Raw genomic sequence first — 18,525 nt, forward strand, 5'->3', positions numbered from 1 at the left:
CGAGTTGTGATAGCTGTCAGTGTGTGTGTTCACAGCGGGAGGTCTGTTCTGTTGCTTGGTTGTTTGATTGATCCATTCTTTGATCGTCCATACGAGTGGAAAAGACAATGTTTTGGACGTTGCGGGGAAACGCAGAGCTGTCCACGTGTTGCCTGCTGCTGCTGGTGCTGATTCATGGTTTGGCTCAAGCTGGTGAGTAGACAAGTCTTTCATTTAAAGTGATGCTTCTCTGTGCGCATCTCATGCGGTTCATTCAGGGACACTGCTGTCTGTCGCACACATCATTATAGGAGGTGATGATGATGATGATGATGATGGCATGTTTCTTGACATCATATTTCACATTCATGTCCATGCGACAGCCTGTGTCCAGGGCATCGGTAGGGTACAATGTGGCTAAAAAGCGAATTCCATGCATTGATTCATTGAATGATTGTTTGTTTACATGCTGCTCGGTGGGTCTGGGACTGGGTGGGCGTTAAAGGGGAGAAACTGGCGAGGCATGCAATTTAGTTGAAACCTAAGTACCTAACGTATACATAAAGTAATGATTAATATATACAATGTAGCCATGTTGGCTATTCTTTCCAATCTAAATTACTTACTGGAAATGAATGGTCTTCTATCATTGATCTAGCCTTTTGAAGAGCCTCGGGTTTCAATAAGTGGTTGGTAGGCCTATGCTATGATATGATATGATGATATGAACGTATGATATTACTGTCTATGAGCTGGAGTTTTCATGTGGTTGGCATGATATTACAGTCTGAGGAGGAGGAGGCTCTCAGGTTGTCACAGCAGAGGAGGAAAGGGTGCGGTTGCCTGACGGAAAAAGAAAAACCGGAATTGTCCTTTAAAGGGGATGACGCCGGTGTTACTTGCCTTCTTTAGCATTTAGATGATGTTGCTGAATTATAGGCTGTCCACCAACCCTTTCAATTTCAAGGTCTGGTCTCCTCTTAACTCTGTCATGTGTCACACATGTGCTGGTAACTCTGACATAATACAAATGGAACCAAACTGTCAGAGCTACAGAATTGTAAGGGTCAATTAGACCCTCCTAAAGGAACCCAGAGGGTCCCTGCCTGGAATCCACTTTGAGAACCATTCACTGGCCTAGCTGTCAAACTCTGAAAAAGGCTACGGTGGCCTTAATGCCCATAAAGCCAACAGTGTGCTGAGATTTAACCTGGTTTTGGCCAGGCTGCTCCAGTAATCCTCCAATCTTCAATTTTCCTTCAAGAGATTTTTCAGATTAGAACTTTGTTCCAGTTTTTCCAGTTAATATATTAGTCCCTCATCTGGCTGTGAAATCGGCTTGTGTGTGCGAGATTTGGCTTAGTGTGCTTTGTTTATATGCTGTCATGTGTCACACATATGCTAAGCATGCATTTCAAATAAGGCTTAACCATGTAGTGTACTCTACTAAAGCCCCGTTCACTTTCTTCTGCATGCAGGGCTGATTGGACTAGATATTATGAACTAGCACTCTAGAAGTGTTGCATAAATTCATCTAAATGAGAACAATGTTGCTACTGCTACCTCTGCAGTATATTGATTGGTTTACAGAAAAGCATGAGTAAAATGCCATACTACAGAGCTGTGTCATCAAGACAAGCTCCTCAGCTTCTGATGAGCCTACAGATGGCAGCGTGATTAATTTGCCTGGTCTTCTTAAGCCTTGCCATGTCTGGTTTCAGTCAAATTTGGACATTCTTGGCATGTAGGAATTGAAAGTTATTTGATTTTGGAGACAAGATGAACAACTATTACGCTATAGCGTCCCTATTCTGGGGCTCACGCATTGTGAGCTTGTAGATCCCCTATTTTTGCCAAATAAATGTGTAGTTACATTAGGGGGTCTAGTATAGACCTGTGGAGGACTCGGTCATAACATATACTGTATAGTAGTGGTTCTCAGTGGTGTCCTCCTGAGGGGGCTCCAAATGGACCCTTACAGGTCTGTAACTCTAGAGTTGTGGGGTGCTTGTCTGCTTGAAATGAAAGGGTTTGAGAACCACTGATGGGGTCATAATTAAACACTGTACCAACTATCTGACACCCCCCTGCCTGTCCTTCCCTCCAAAGCAATGATACCAGATGCATTTCTGCTCAAATTGTAAAAGAAAAAAAAGAAAGGGCAGCCAGAATCGGAAACCACCATCAACTCATACAGTATGTGCACGCATGTGTCAAGGCTGCTGATCCCTTTGATGTATGGCGTAGTAGTCATTCATTAACTGCTGCTTATAGACTAGCCTCAGTTCTTCTACATATTTGAGTACAGATAAACTCACATGTCTGTGCTGTGGGAGGCGTACAATATTATGTGTTAAAACGACAACATTGTTTGCTTACAAAGGCAGTGTGTTGTCGTGGTAGTGAATACTAGTCAAACTCGTTTAATTCTTATTCTTGGAAGAGATTCGATTGTATATTGTCCATTTTCATGGAGATTTGTTTTGCGAACCTTGCCAGGACAACACAACATAGGCCTGCATCATCACACGTCACATAAAAGGATTAAAGACTAGAGCAACATTTAATACGGCATTATACTTCAGTCTGCTGATGTAAGTGGGTGTGCACTGTATGTGCGATGGGGTGATGTGCAGGTTGCTGCGCACCAGTGCACACAGGTATAAATAGCATCTCGAAGGAGGCTGTTTCTCAGCAGTTAACCTAATTGAATTGAGTCACTCTTGCCGCAGGTACTGAACACTATACATACAGGTCTCTTTTTATCTAGAAGAAGTGGTATCGTATGTAATACATGTAGGAGTGCAACAGTCAATCAAACTTATTGATTACATTTATTATTAAAATCACACCCAGTGTGAAGTGAGCGGTGCCATTTTTATGAGTTATTGTGGGCTCGCTTTATTTTTCTTGTTAGCAATTGTTATACTTTTTGAGATTTTTGAAAAAAACAGTTTCTCAGTGAATTCCTATGGGAAATGAATTCTGTCTTACTTTATATTACTGCTTGTAATATAAAGCGCAGGAACACTCAAATTCAACAAGGTTTTCACCAAAAATATCCCCCAGTGGTCTGGCAGTAGGATTCGCCACCTTCCCCACCTTGGACTTACACAATGTATAATGCTAGTTTTTGCACCCTTATTACTTGCTCCAGCGTAGCGCACAAGTACTACTTTCGGTGCTGTCTGTATCCGATCGACAGTACAAAGGCAGGGCCATTAGCCAATGAGGGAGCACCTTGTTGGTGTTGACGTCACCACCAACAACTGTGAACTGCGCACAAGTAGGTCATATATGGCCACGAGTGCACGATGCGCAAGTTGGCACCTCGACAGAGTGTTGTCTAGTTTATTTTTGGTCCCATATTAATGGTCACATTTTAGCAGTTAATTCAGTGTACTTTTTCTTTAACCCCAAAAAGTCCATTGAGTTCAATGGACCTTTTCCTGAAACCTTTTTTGAGCTGAATCGAAAGTCCGTCTGAGGAGGGATGTGTACATTTTCTACAGTACATAATATACTTTGTGCGTGTTTTCAGCAAGCCCACGCAGTGGAACTGCTTTTCTAGTTTCTATTTTTTTCTAGTTTTTCTAGTTTCCGCGAAGATTGGCCAATGAGCCAGGTGTGGGACGGACATACTGTACATACATACATACATACATACATGCATACATGCATGCATACATACATACAGACAAAGCCAGATTAAGAGCGGTTAGCAGTTAGCACCACTCAATAAAACGTGGGTGATGCCCATTGGGAACGCATCCCTCCAGCCTCCGGTAATGCAATACCTGTTGTACCAGTTGTCAGAGTACCCGTTATACTCATTCAATGTCAGAGTACCTGTTGTACCTGTTGGCAGAGTACTTGGTGCAGTACTCATTATCGCAGTGCTTATATGCCATCCTATGACGTCAGTTGTACTATGGCGTCATATTGGTGACATCAGGGAACTCCATATATGGTCATAAAACTAAGGGACAGATACAGACATCTCCATATGGGCATAAAAGGGACACAGACAGACACACAAACATGCAGATGCAGTCAGACACTTCCATGCAGTTATAGATAGAATAATCTACTAGTAAGCTGGACATTGCAAGTGTGGTTGCCTATTTATTGTCTGCCAAATTGTCATGTGAAGCTTGACCACTCCCCCATTGAACTCAATGGAATTACTCTATCATGGTGACGTCACCAAGAATGCTGCCTCCTGATTGCCTAAAGGTTTATCCAGGAAATTAACAAGAAAGCTACACTAGTGTGCTACACTAATAAACATACACAAAACAGCAGATCTACAAGCTCATAATGCCTGTACTATTTTGGTTATTTTTTACAAAACACCATGTTACAGCTACGTAAGTGTAAAAATGGGGTATAAGTGGTCAATCAATTTGGCTAATTGATTTAAGGCAATTACAAAAATCTATTTGAAATTATTTTTTTCATTTTGCTGATAAAATTATTATAATAAAATAATTTTAAGAGTAGCTTATGCCCATGTCATTGTTTCTGCGATGGCTGGTCGCTTGTTTTCAGGGAAGAGTAGGTCTACATTTTTAAATTCCTGCAAAAATGATACAGATTCATTTAGGGGAAAGGGAAGTCATAAAGGATCTCTGACCCTCCTCTGTACTGTCTACAGTATATTATCTCTTGTTTGTTTAGTCACCACCTAGAAGGCAAACATACAGTAATATTTACAGTTGCTGCCTCGCCGGAGGTAAAATGTCATTTTCGGTCTAGTAGAGCATCAAGACACGTGTTTTTATGGGTGATGAAGCAGTATAAAACAAACAAAGAACAAACCCATTCACATGCTTGATTCTTCTTCGCATCATATTGTCTATGGATCACATGATTGGCATGGCAATGCCAATACAGCAGATATGCGACAGACTCCAGTTTTTGGTTAATAAGTAAACGGAATCTGACTTTTAATTTGAAAAAATACCACAAAAGATGTTGCTTTCAGATGTAAAAATGGCGGCATTTCTTAATGGCATGATATTACAGTAGGCCTATTACAGTGCCATGAATGAAATGAACCCATGATTTTTTGTTAATAGCCTATTAACAAAAATTCATGGGTTCATTTCATTCATGTGTTTGAACTACATGGCACTGAACTTGTAGTTTCTCTGCACTAAACAACCTATCTAATGATATTTAATCTAATCCCTCTCTCCACTGCAGTTCTGTATTCTTGGGTGTGTGTGACACACACACCCAAGAATACAGAACTGCATGTGTGTGTGGGGGGGAACTAGTTACTGTGTTGTCAAAGTAGCGGTAAAGATAAGCAGTGGAAGCTTCCTGTCTCAGAAAGACGGTTGGTGGTTTCTTTAGGTACACTAAAGTACATGCTTATTGTCGGATGATTGGAGATCTCTGCCTGCTACTGAGTGGAAACGATAAAAATAAAAAATATGACTGCATTGCAGAACCAATGCACAGACTTTAGAGCTGTCCTTCATATTGGGACGCCGATATGATTTATTTTAGCAGCAATAGTTAGTTAGCAGCCAGCTGTGATCATCAGGCTACATGAGATAGGGGTGGGCGATATGGTGATAATTATCGTTGAGACGATACAATGTCTCCACGATATGCCTTTTCAGAGATATCGTATGTATCGTAATACAATTGAGGGAGCCTTGTAAAAAATCCTGTTTAATTGTTCATACAGAGATTCATTGCCGAATTCAATTTATACCTGCATTTTGGTCTAAATCAGTAGTTCTCAAACTTTAAAATGTCAAGGTCTCCACTTAACTCTGACAGTATACAAATGAAACCAAATGAACCCATAAGGGTCCATTTGGTTTCATTTGTATACTGTCAGAGTTACATACTTGTAAAGTTAAATGTAGACCTCCCAAAAGGAACCCAGAGAGTCTAGTTTTTGTCAAGTAACTTGAAAATTAACCATAAAAACCAACGTGAAAAAGAATCGTGATAAAATTGTCTATCGTGATACAGCTTGGGAAAATATTGTGATATTGTATTTTTCCATATCGCCCACCCCTACATGAGACTAGGGGCTTTCAGGTCAGGAAACTACCAACCACCATATGATCCACTTTCACGCCTGCTCTCCCAAGTGGAGTGAGTGAATGAATGACTGGCTTTAGAAGCAGTGTGTGTGTGTGTGTGTGAGAGAGAGAGCGAGAGAGAGAGATAGGGGCAGCTTCTCAACTTTCACTTACACTTACCTTATAAGTCTCAAGCAACAGAGGGCCTGCCTTATAAAATTGTCACTGCTTCTCTCCAAGAACCGCTGAGCGATGCTGGGAAACATCTATTCCCAGAACCTCCCACTGGCACCACGCCTGGTCCATGTCAGCCACAGTAACTGTACAGTCAGTGTGTGGGTGCTCGTACATTAGTGTGTGTGTGGTGGTTTCACTGGAAACATGGGTTTATGGCAGCCAAGATTAAAGTTGGATGAAGGACATAGGGAGGGCATTCCAGGATCACCCAGAGTTCTCTGTTGTACTGAGAGTCTGAGACAATACGGCCAATAATGCAAGACGAGATGGAGGTGAATGTATGGATTTGATCTGTGCCTTTTTTGAAGGAAGCGGTGTTGGAGCGTTTACTCTGGGTGAAATGACGAGGATCAAAGCCAAATAAAAATATATACTTTGTGGTCCCGCAAAGTGTCATGCTTTGCTGTTGAAAATCATTTTTTTTCTTTTTCCTGAGCAACAACAAAGTATGAATCCGAATTAAGATAGCATCCTGGTCTTGTCGTCTTTATTTTTCTGAGGCCAGGTCTATGTGTCTGTCGGTGGGTGGGTGTGTCACTGTGTGTTGCAGTGGCATCTGTTGCTATTTCAACTGAAAAACAGTATTCACACACACAGACTACGTTCTTTGAAATCCTTTTGCTTTAAGCAGTGGATGGAAAGTAACTAAGAACATTTCCCCAGGTACTTTAAGTATATTTCGATACCAATACCTTTGTACTTTTAACTAAGTAACATTTTCAATATAGATCTTTTACATGTTAACTTGTAACAGAGCATTTCTTGTTTAATATTGTGGTATTGATACTTTTACTCAAGTACTTCCTCCTCCAGTGGTATATTGAGTCACTGTGATGATGCTGATCTGAAGAATGTCAATGTCACCCTGTGGCCAATCAGCTGCTGGTGGTGTGATGGCCAAACTCCTCCCATCCTATTGTCTTAAAGGGATAGTCTTATTTGCCTCCAGTATGCTGCCCTGCCTGAGGGCACAAAGGAATGTGACAGCAGAAACCTCACTGATGAAGCCAGATTGTCACTTTGCTCTGATGAGATGACCAGTGGCTTCCAGTGTGCTCTCACTCTGGTGTCACCACCAGTGACTTTGCTTTGACTGGTGGGGTCTCTGAGGTCCGCGGTCACTTGGAGGTCATCTCTGGTGCCTAAAATAAGCCAGAGATGATTTATGGTGATATCTCCTATAACTGTTGACCTTAAATCCTGCAGGGATGAGTTGATCTCTCTCACGGTACACATGTTGAGAGAATGGTACTTACATTCCACTTATAAAGCAACTCTCTATAAGACTTTGTGGGAACAAAACTCTAAAAGTGAAAGGTATCTTACATTTTCCTGCTGAGGCTTAGGTGTGTGTGTGTGTGTGTGTGTGTGTGTGTGTGTGTGTGTGTGTGTGTGTGTGTGTGTGTGTGTGTGTGTGTGTGTGTGTGTGTGTGTGTGTGTGTGTGTGTGTGTGTGTGTGTGTGTGTGTGTGTGTGTGTGTGTGTGTGCGCGAAAAGTGAATCCATATAAGGGTTGGTCACTTTCACAGAGAAAAAGTCCACAAGTGACCACAATTTCCCCGTTATGCAGTTTCCAGGAAATGTCACTATGAACATAATGGTTAATCCCTGATGGAGCAATACACAGTCTAACTGTGTAGTTTCACACCATTTGTAATCTTTATCTCGACACTGTAATTTGTAGTCATCATGGTTGTATATTAACTTAACCAGGATAGGAGTTATCTTATGTTGACATAATGTGTTCATAATTCACTATCAAACACTCATCACAGAGTTTGTCATATCATAATGTAAGATTTGATATTATGAATTCATTATCGTGACAATCATTAATAAGCTCATATGAGCTGGAATGTCATCACAAACAACTTATAAAAAGCTGTATCGTCTCAGTGTTCCTTCCCAGAGTGTTTAGTGACTGTATGTGGACACATTCTCAGTTCTACCTCCGCGAGCATCACCAAAATGCTCTTCAGTCAATCTTGAAAAAGACTTCCGATGGCCTGGAGACAGATTTTTTGTTTGTTTTTTATAATTACTGAACCGGTTTAGTATTATAGTTTGACTCTGCCACAATGCTAGTTGGACAAACTAATTCAATGTTGCAATGGTTTTTTATTAATGGTCTCTCTCTCTCTTTATTCTTTTATGTATTTTCTTATACATAGATGCAGCAACATGCAACTCAAGGCAGTTTCGGTGTGAAAATTCAAAGTGCATCACCAACAGATGGGTGTGTGATGGAAGTGATGACTGTGGCGATGGATCCGATGAGCTGCCTGCTAGCTGTGGTAAATACAGTATAATGTATACAGTACTTACACAAAAAGAACTGTGTAAAATGTACATTTAAGAAATAAAGAACTGTACCAGTCCTCTCATCTTTATTTGAATGTTTGACATAAACAGATCTAGGGTGGAGGCTGCCACTCGATTAACATAATCATAATGGTATAACCATTTGAATGCCAGTCTACTGCTAGCTGCGGTGTGGTAAATGATTGACTAAATGTACACCATAAATGTAGTCATGGGTCAATAAACCAAACCCAACCAGTAGCCTATCAGCTCTGTAAATATGTAAAAGAAGAAACGGAAACATGATGACTCATCCATTATTGATTAGTTGATGGAATTCCTTCTGTGCTTCTTCCCGTTTCCATCATCAGAGGCCAGGAGCTGTCTGTCTACTGAGTTCAGCTGTGGTGGGACCAGGAGACAGTGCATTCCTGCTGGCTGGAGATGTGATGGCAAGGCTGAGTGTGACAATGGAGCCGATGAACAGAACTGCAGTAAGATATTACAGTATATTATCTACTAGAATGGTAGAAAATAGTTAACTTAAGCCCTGTTTCAGTAGATCTCTGGGTTTCTTTTTTACATTATTAAACATTTTCACCTATAATGACATGCCCAAAATAGGGTCAGGTTGAAGCTGGTTAATCCATCAATCCAAACACAAGCCAATAGATGGATAGATGACTTTATTGAACGTAAGGAGAGTCATTAAAAAGCCAAAAATTAGTTAAAACAAATGAATAAATGATAAAATAGGCAAAATGTTTTTAATTGGCAGAAGATTATTATTATTATTTTAGTGATTGCTTTTTGAGTATCAACACCCTACTCTGTACACCCACAGCGGCTAAGGCGTGCACCCTTGATGAGTTCCGCTGTGCCAACGGACAATGCGTGTCTTCCTCCTTCGTGTGCGACGAGGACAGCGACTGCTCGGACGGCTCGGACGAGTCCGCTTGTCCCGCCGCCACCTGTAGCATGGGTGCGTTCCAGTGTAACAACACGGTGTGTGTGCCCGCCCTGTGGGCATGCGACGGGGACAGGGACTGCGCCGACGGCTCTGACGAGTGGCCCCAGAACTGTGTGGGTCGGCAGCCGGAGAAGACAGAGATGCCGTGTGGCTCCCACGAGTTCCACTGTGGTAGCGGGGAATGTGTCCACGGCACCTGGCGCTGTGACGGCGGGGTGGACTGCCAGGATGGATCGGACGAAGCAAACTGCAGTAAGCAACCTTGTTTCAGCATTTTTAGCTCTTAACCTAACCCTAACCCTAACCCTCTTTTTGTTTTGGACCCCACTAAGCCTGTCACAATTATTACATAATCTTCTAATCGCAATTCTTTGACATAATCGTCTAATCGCAATTCTTTGACATAATCGCAATTCTTTTGTCATAATCGTTTCCGTGTTGTATTTTCAAACATTTTAAAAAATTGGGAAATTGCAGATCTACAAGCTCACAACGCACCGCGATGCGACGCGTTGTGAGCTTGTAGATCCGCTATATCCACTATCAATGTTCTTTTTGATGTCAAATATGTCAGTAATTTCTTTGTATATTTAGGTTATGTGTCATATCTGCCATGTGCAACTTCAAAGCCTACAAGCCAAACAGAAATGTAATTGTCGATAACAAAAACACAATTAAATCGTTAATCGCCATTATTTGAGTGAAAATCTATCGCCATGGAAAATGTCATAATCGTGACAGCCCTAGACCCCACTTCTGTATTGCTGGTATTGTGCTGAATCTCAAATTTTTGAGCCGTAACGAGCTTTCAGTCAATTTGAACTGAAAACATCTTTCAATAAATACACCAACACTGCAACGTCATGTTTCTTTTTTGCAGGTCGTCCTACTTGCCGACCAGATGAGTTCCAGTGCACTGATGGTACCTGTATCCACGGCAGCCGGCAGTGTGACAAAGAATATGATTGCGGGGACCAGAGTGACGAGATTGACTGTCACAAAGGTGATTCTCAGATCCAACAGATATCCTATTTAGTTTAATCGTCATTCAGTCACAGCATATCTTTTGCTAGTGTGCTTATAATAAGCAATTCAGACTCAGATGAATGTGCCTGCTGCATTTTCAGAAGAAGTCATTGAGTTATGTCTACATGCATCTATCTAATGCATATATATTTACCTACTCTTCTCCTCAGAGAATGTGTGTGAAGGCCCAGCTAAGTTCCAGTGTCGCAGTGGGGAGTGTATTGCCATGGAGAAGGTGTGCAATAAACGGAGAGACTGTCAAGACTGGTCAGATGAACCTGCCAAAGAGTGTAGTAAGTAAAATGTCATTGCAACCTTGTATAGAAACGCTTTTCCTTCCTTTTTTACTGCAGGCTTATTGAATTTGTTAGTAAATATTGTGTAATTCAAGAACTCTGTATACCCAGTGTGATTTAGGAATACACTCACTCAAGCTCTGCTCCGACATACCATCATTGGGGGGGGGGGGGGGAAAGAGAAAACCATATCTTAGCTTGGAAACTATGACAGGAATAGCAAGCCTGGTAGTCAGGGATTACTGGCCAAGATAGTTAGTGGTTTGAAATAGTGAGCTTCCATATGGAAAAAGTCTGTCATGAGTGCTAGCATTGACTGTTCTTTCTTTTATATTTGATTCCACATAGACAACAATGAGTGCTTGACTGGCAACGGAGGCTGCTCTCACTTGTGTACCGATCTGAAGGTCGGTTACAACTGCTCCTGCCCTGCTGGACACAGCCTTGCGGTGGACAAGAAAACATGTCAAGGTGAGAGGACTGACGCCATTGTTATGCTCATTTAAACAGAGGGAAATGGAGACCCAAATGAGAAATGTACACTGGAACCCTACCTCAACAGGACAACAAATGACATGGTTTTAACGATTGTTTGAGGTTTCAACCCATACTAGTGAAACTGGGTGTAACCTTTGTTACACCCACCCAAGAGGATCCCATTCAAAGGAATGGAAATGTAATTTCCTAGACACAGCCCTGCAGACAGAGCTTAAATAAACTCGGCTATTGAGATTTACATTCTAATAAGATTTGACATTTTGATCTTTTCTCCCACTACCTGCAGACATTGATGAGTGCATCGATCCAGAAATTTGCAGTCAGATTTGCATCAACCTGCCCGGAAGCTACAAGTGTGAATGCAGGCAGGGCTATGAGATAGATCCTGTTACAAAGACCTGCAAGGCTGAATCAGGTATTGTTTGACTTCATTGTCTTAAACACATGAACCCTAGCCTCCCTGTTCTGGGAATGTCATAAAAGGCAAACCTTCATGGAAAACAGACGATCTACAAGCTCAGTATAAATATCACAATTTAAAAACGCCTTCCTACATTTTCTTTTTCAATTTGTTTTTTTTATTTATTATACCTGTTTCACTAACCCAATGCCATTACAATGGCAACATTATTGTCTAGTGGAAACCTTCAAATTGATCCACTGTGGTTATTATTTAGTCACAAGCTCTTGTTAATACTTTTCATTGGTTAACGGTTTATGAACCGTAGACACACTTATAAACCTCAGACACACTTAACCGGCTAACATAGCAGATCCTTCAAGAAACGTGTTATGAGCTTGTAGATCTTCAGTCTTATTTTCTCTTTTGCTACTTTTGTCACTCTTGTTTGACGAGGTACTGCATTCAGTTACGAAACGATAAAACTGAAAAAGTTGAAATATGGGCCGGGGATACACGGTTCTGCCTGACAGCAACAATATCATATCTTCACCAGGCACTGTCCCGTACTTGTTCTTCACCAACAAACATGAGGTGAGGAAGATGACACTGGACCGTACCGAGTATGTCCGTCTGATCCCCCAGCTGAAGAATGCGGTGGCACTGGATCTGGACATCCCTAGCAATGTCATCTTCTGGTCCGACAACTCCTTGAAGAAGATCTACAGGTTAGAACGTTGGAGCGTGTGTGTGTGTGTGTGTGTGTGTGTGGAACTAAATCTTAAAATGTGGGGGTTGACATGAGAATATTTGAGACCCAATGGCTTATCTTTCCTCTTTGACAGCTCCAAGATGGACCTGGCGGGGGACTCCGCCCACCACAGGGTTGTGGTTGGCAGCCAGATGGAGGCACCTGAGGGCCTGGCTGTCGACTGGATCCATGGAAACATCTACTGGACTGACAGCATCAGGAAGACCATATCTGTGGCCACTACAGATGGCAGTAAGAGGAAGACCCTGATCAGCCAGAACCTGGGGAAGCCAAGAGCCATTGCAGTGGACCCAGAACACAAGTGAGTAACATGCAGGTTTCCTTTAAGATGCTTACATGGAAGAAAACAGTTAAGTTTTTCTCTTAAAAATGCAAGAAATGATTACTGTAGCTGTATGATGTATACAGTAAAGCAGACTTTTGTGCAACCAGGCCCTGACCATATAATGATGCATGGAAACTGCAATTTAGTTACTGTTTAATCTGGGCTGAATCACACTTTTACTGTTTAATCCAGGATGAATCACAATGTTATAGTTGTTGCGTATGACCACTGGCCAACCACTGTATGTGTAGTGGAGTAGTCCTGTGTGAAATGCAGGAGACTCAGGTTTGAATCCAGGTAGTTACATGTGCTTGCATTGCTGATTTTCTATCTATCTATCTTTCTCCTCAAGCTTCATGTATTGGACTGATTGGAGCGATGAGGCCAAGATTGAGAAAAGTGGGCTGAATGGTGCTGACCGCACTGCCTTGGTAACGGACAACATTCTCTGGCCAAATGGCATTACTCTTGGTAAGAAAATACTCCTAGACTCATTAAATGGAAACGTTTGTTGAATCAGTACTGAATGATGAACTTACACAGTACAATCCTCAGCGTTGATTCATCCATTTTGAACTCTGATAGTGTACAAATGTAACCGAATGGATACATTTGTACACACTCAGAGTTGGAAATGGATAAATCAAAGAGATTTGTCTTTCTGTTACTGTTTGCAGTTTGTCCACAACTCCTAACCATCTTTGTCCTTACACAGACATAGTCAACCAGCGTTTGTACTGGGTGGACTCCAAGATGCACACCATCTCCAGCATTGATGTGAATGGAGGTACACGACACACACTGATCTTCAATGCGGAAAAACTTATCCACCCGATCTCTGTGGCCGTCTTTGAGGTTAGTAGTGATGTTAAAAGGTGATTTTTATGTTGGCACACGGTTGTCCTGACAGTTTACAATATAGTCATGCTGCTTTGTTGTAGTGGGAACTGGTGGTGATTTATAGATATACCGGTGTGTATATACAGTATATTTTCTTTACAAACGTGTTATTCTACACACAGATTTCTCCCTCTTACTGAGCTTTAGCACACTAGCCAACTTCCAGAATATTGCTTCACCCCATTCAACTGGCCTTTAGTTCTAAACCCAGAACTTTATTCCTTGGCATCAGTGTATTTAAAGAATGATCCCGTGAAGTTTTCACGAGTAGTTCATTAATTAAGCCAAACTGCAACAAACGACAATTCATTTTAAATATTGTATTAAAAGTAAAATAAAAAATGAATTGGTCTAACAACAGAATTCTACATATTTTCCTCTTTGATAGGAGAAGGTCTACTGGACTGATGTATCCAACAACATGGTTATGAGTGCCAACCGTCTGACAGGACAGGACATCACAGAGCTAGCTGGGGACCTGGTCCAGCCAGAGGACATCGTCCTGTACCACAACCTGAAGCAGCCTACTGGTACAGTACAACCATTATCATGTCTTCTAATGCAGTGGTTCTCAAACCTGTTCATGTCAAGGACCCCTAAATTAATATGTATTTGACCCCCCCCCCCCCCCCCCCCCCCAAAATAATATTTTGTGCCAGGGACCCCCGTGCACAATTTGCGTAGTTAAGATGTTTCCAAAATATTCCATTCTTTTTTCAAGATTATTTTGAAAATTGCAGATCTACAAGCTCACAACGTGTGCCATAGGCCTACATGTTGTGAGCTTGTAGATCGGCTATTTTAATTATATGATATTTGTTCATTATTCAATCCCCTCAAGGACCCACTTTGGAAACCAATGTTCTCTTTTTTTCTTCTTGTAATAGTTCTTTCACCTAATAATAATGATGATGTTGATGATAATAATAATAATAATTTCTCCCTCTGATAGGAAAGAACTGGTGCAGAGAGCATAACCGCATCAACGGAGGTTGTGAGTTTCTGTGTCTTCCTGCCCCTTACATCAACCAGCAGTCTGCTAAGTACACCTGTGCCTGTCCTGATAACATGATCCTAGCACCTGACATGAGGAAATGTGTGGCTGGTAAGTGTCTTGCATTCAACCACATTCTAGAACTACATTTAACCACTTACTACTAAAATACTCATCAGAAATAGCTAAAAATTGATCTACAGTAGTAGCACACAATGCGGGCTGTCGCGACGTGTTGTGAGATTGTAGATTGGCTACTGTCGCCATGTGACACAGTCGTAGAGTATAAAATAGTAAAAAGAAAAAAGTAAAAAATGGGGCTCAAGAGGTTAAGATTTATGATTAAGCTAAATTAAAATGTATAGTTGATCACTCATCTTTTGATGCATCTTTTTGTATTATTATTATTATTAAACTGTGACCTTAGCTGACTTGTACATTCACTAAAACCGTTCCAGCAGGCCCAGTTGGCCCTCCTTCTGTAACCAACACGACAGTCGTGCTTGTCACCAAAGACCAAACTACAATTTCTACTACCACCACCACAACACCCAGTGCTACCAAAGGACCCACAGCTACAACTACCTCTTCTCCTGACCCCCAGGACTCTGAGCAGGCCTTCGCTCAGAGCACACCGCAGCCTGAGATCCCTGCTCAAGGTACAATCAATGTCTACAATAGATCACTGTTTCCCAAACAGAGGATCGCGGACCAGTGTTTATAGGTCGCGCTTAAATACCCCTTTATTTTTGGTTTCCTACATTTAGTTTTGTCATTACTATTTCAAAAGATTAAAAAGAAATCTCAAAAATGCTAAATATTTTATGAGTTGAAAATTAATGAAAACGTTTTTTTTTCAAAAGAATTCCTTGAAAATAAAATAAATCCATTAATTAGAAAAAAATATATACTTTTAAGAAGTAGTGAAAATAATTCTACAAGCTCATGCTGAGTAAGCCGAGCTTGCAAATCGGCTATTTTCACTAGTTTCGGTCCCGGGGCTCGAGCTAAAGGGTTTCTAATAGATCATTGTAATTACAGGGGGGATGTGGAGACCTTTTGTTAATCCTGCGGTGGAAATTCAGTTTCAGCTTCACCCAGCTGATGGCTGTCCAGATAGTAATAATGAGCGCTCGGGCGGAGCTGTTAGGTTCAGTGTTTCAGGGAGGGACATGTGGATTTAAATCTCAGGTATTATGTGCAATACTATTATGTACCTGTAGCCTTCAAGTTCTGATTACCAGACGGTCTGTCTGCTCACTCAGCTACAGCCGTCCCCAAACAGTGTAGTGATGGTACAGTAGACATACTGTCTACTGTATTTTGATAGACTCCTTGGATTATTTAAATCTGGCAGCCCAATATTTAACCACTTTCAATGTGACTTTTTTTTTCTTTTCAGATATTTCCAAAACCTTGAAAAAATGATTCACAATGTTTTGATTTTTGTAGGTAGGGAAAATAATGTGTAGATGGATAATTTGAAGATTACAATGCTAGGTGTTGTGAGCTTGTAGATTGGCTATTTTCAAAGTTGCTTAAAGATGGACAGGGGGTGGGGCAGTCCGTTCTCTACGCACATCTTGTTAAACCTTTGATCTGTGCAGTAATAACTTAAACACTTCCTGTGCTCTGTCAACAGCCAACAACAAATATGCAGCCATGCCCAACGAGGTGGAGTCATCCCACCCCATCGCTCTCTACATAGTGTTGCCAATCAGTAAGTTGCACATTGAAATCGAGCAGACTTATTCCTGATTAATGCCTAGTTGTGCATAATAGGCTGTCAGTGTTTCTCATACTTTCACATTTCAAGGTCTCCCCTTAACTCTGACAGTGTACAAACCCATAAAGGTCTGTAACTCTGACAGTGTACAAATGGAAATAAATGAACCCTGACGGGTTCATTTGGTTCCATTTGTACACTGTCAGAGTTACAGACTTTTATCGGTCCATTTAGACCCCCCTAAAGGAACCCACATAGTCGCACAATTACGTATGAATCAGGCCTCAGTGTCTTTATCTCTTTGACTAGTTGTTGGTGGCATTAATGAACACCACACAGCATATTCATTGATCTAATCTGTTTGGATTTAATTTCCACATCATTGTAATCACCCTTTGATCTCTCTCTGTCTTTCCATAGTGATTATGTGTCTGCTGATGTTTGGAGCCGTGTTGCTATGGAGGCACTGGCGTCTGAGGAACACCAACACAATCCACTTTGACAATCCAGTGTACCAGAAGACCACTGAGGACGAAGTCCACATCTGCAGGAACGGTTCTGATGGCTATGTTTACCCCCAGGTACATTGATCTATTATCAGTGCTGTCATATGAGAATTACACCATATCCCATATACCAGGGGTCTTCAACGTTTTCAGGCCGAGGACCCCTTAGTTGAGAGAGAGATGAAGCAGGAACCCCCACAACCTTTTCATAGATTCCATATAGTTTCATCGTTTGACGGCACAATCATCAGTGTATTTTGGATTCATGTCAATTTGTGTTTTCGGATATTTAACCACTTGAACCGTCAATACTTAAACGTTAAATAAACTTCATCTTAATAAACGTGGTACTTAGTCTGCTCTTTTTCCCCTCTACACCAAAGCTCTTTGCCGAAAATAGCCGATCTACAAGCTCACACCGCCTCGCACGAAAATAGCCGATCTACAAGCTCACAACGCCTCGCAGTGCGGGGCGTTGTGAGCTTGTAGATCGGCTATTTTCAGCTAAAGTTCTCAGAATATGGACACTAGGGTTCAAGTGGTTAATATAACAAAGAAGAAAAAATGTTTCTATCACACAACGATTTGGAGGACCCCCTGTAGTAACTCTGAAGACTCCCTAGGGGTCCCGGACCCCCTGTTGAAGACCCCTGCCATATCCTTTATACTTTCTTTTGTCTGAAAGATTATGAATATTGTTAATTCTTGGCTCATTAGTTGTGTTTTCTTGGCTACATTTTTTGCAGAGGCAAATGGTGAGCATGGAGGACATGGATATTGCTTGATCCGGAGATGAAGACCATGGTTGAATTAAAAGAGAGATTTCCTGATGTAAAAGACTATTGCTGCTGCTTAAGACAAATCTATACCTTGTCGCATGATGGTGTCGCTCACTGAAAGTCTGTGACGAAGTATAAATTAGGTACACCCCTTCCCTTTCCTGATGACCTCATCGTGTGGCTTACATCTTTGACCTCAGCACTGTGCCGTCCAAGTCTGAAGGACCCCCCCCTCCTCCCGAAAAGAAAAACGATTATCTGTACAATGTGAAGAAGTAAGCCATTACGCTTCAATTAGTTATCCTTTAGGACATAAAAGACAAACCAAACAGCGGAAAGGACTTCTTAAAGACCACAGAACTACATCAGAATGAAGGACTAATGCATGATTGAAGTAAATCATTTTCTTTGTTTCAACCTCCTAACAGTAGTAGTGAGATCAGGAGGGTCCTTATCTCTTCAATGCTTTAATTCTTATCTGACAACCACCATCAATTATACAGTAGCTTGACCCGTTTACTGTGGTACAGTACATTCATTGTCATCATACATTCTTGAGCTGACATGTTACACAGAGCTTTGCACAGAATCAACTGAAGGCAAGATGCTTGTTTGTAGATATGTTAAAGCCATACTGTACAGTAGGTAACTATAGTGCTCTATAATGAGCTGAACACATTATACCTACCGTAGATAGCCTTATCCTTTTACAAGGACTCAAGGCACGTGCGTGGTCACTAGGCCACAAACCTCTACACAAGTAGGCTTGT

General features: G+C 41.4%; 1 protein-coding gene across 1 annotated transcript; it reads left to right on the plus strand.

Moving 5' to 3' along the window:
- Positions 1 to 98: 98 nt before the first annotated feature.
- On the plus strand, positions 99 to 17,761 carry ldlrb (low density lipoprotein receptor b; the record flags this gene model as incomplete). Its single annotated transcript, XM_080721375.1, has 18 exons — positions 99 to 192; positions 8,434 to 8,556; positions 8,935 to 9,057; positions 9,408 to 9,785; positions 10,414 to 10,536; positions 10,730 to 10,852; positions 11,204 to 11,326; positions 11,640 to 11,768; positions 12,310 to 12,481; positions 12,599 to 12,826; positions 13,203 to 13,321; positions 13,566 to 13,705; positions 14,139 to 14,280; positions 14,703 to 14,855; positions 15,206 to 15,403; positions 16,387 to 16,464; positions 16,891 to 17,051; positions 17,723 to 17,761. Exons 1-18 carry the CDS (start codon positions 108 to 110, stop codon positions 17,759 to 17,761), a joined length of 2,637 nt encoding a protein of 878 aa, XP_080577501.1. The 5' UTR covers positions 99 to 107.
- Positions 17,762 to 18,525: the final 764 nt, after the last annotated feature.

The sequence above is a fragment of the Nannobrachium achirus genome, assembly GCF_963921795.1.
Source record: "Nannobrachium achirus genome assembly, chromosome: 3".
NCBI lineage: Eukaryota > Metazoa > Chordata > Actinopteri > Myctophiformes > Myctophidae > Nannobrachium > Nannobrachium achirus.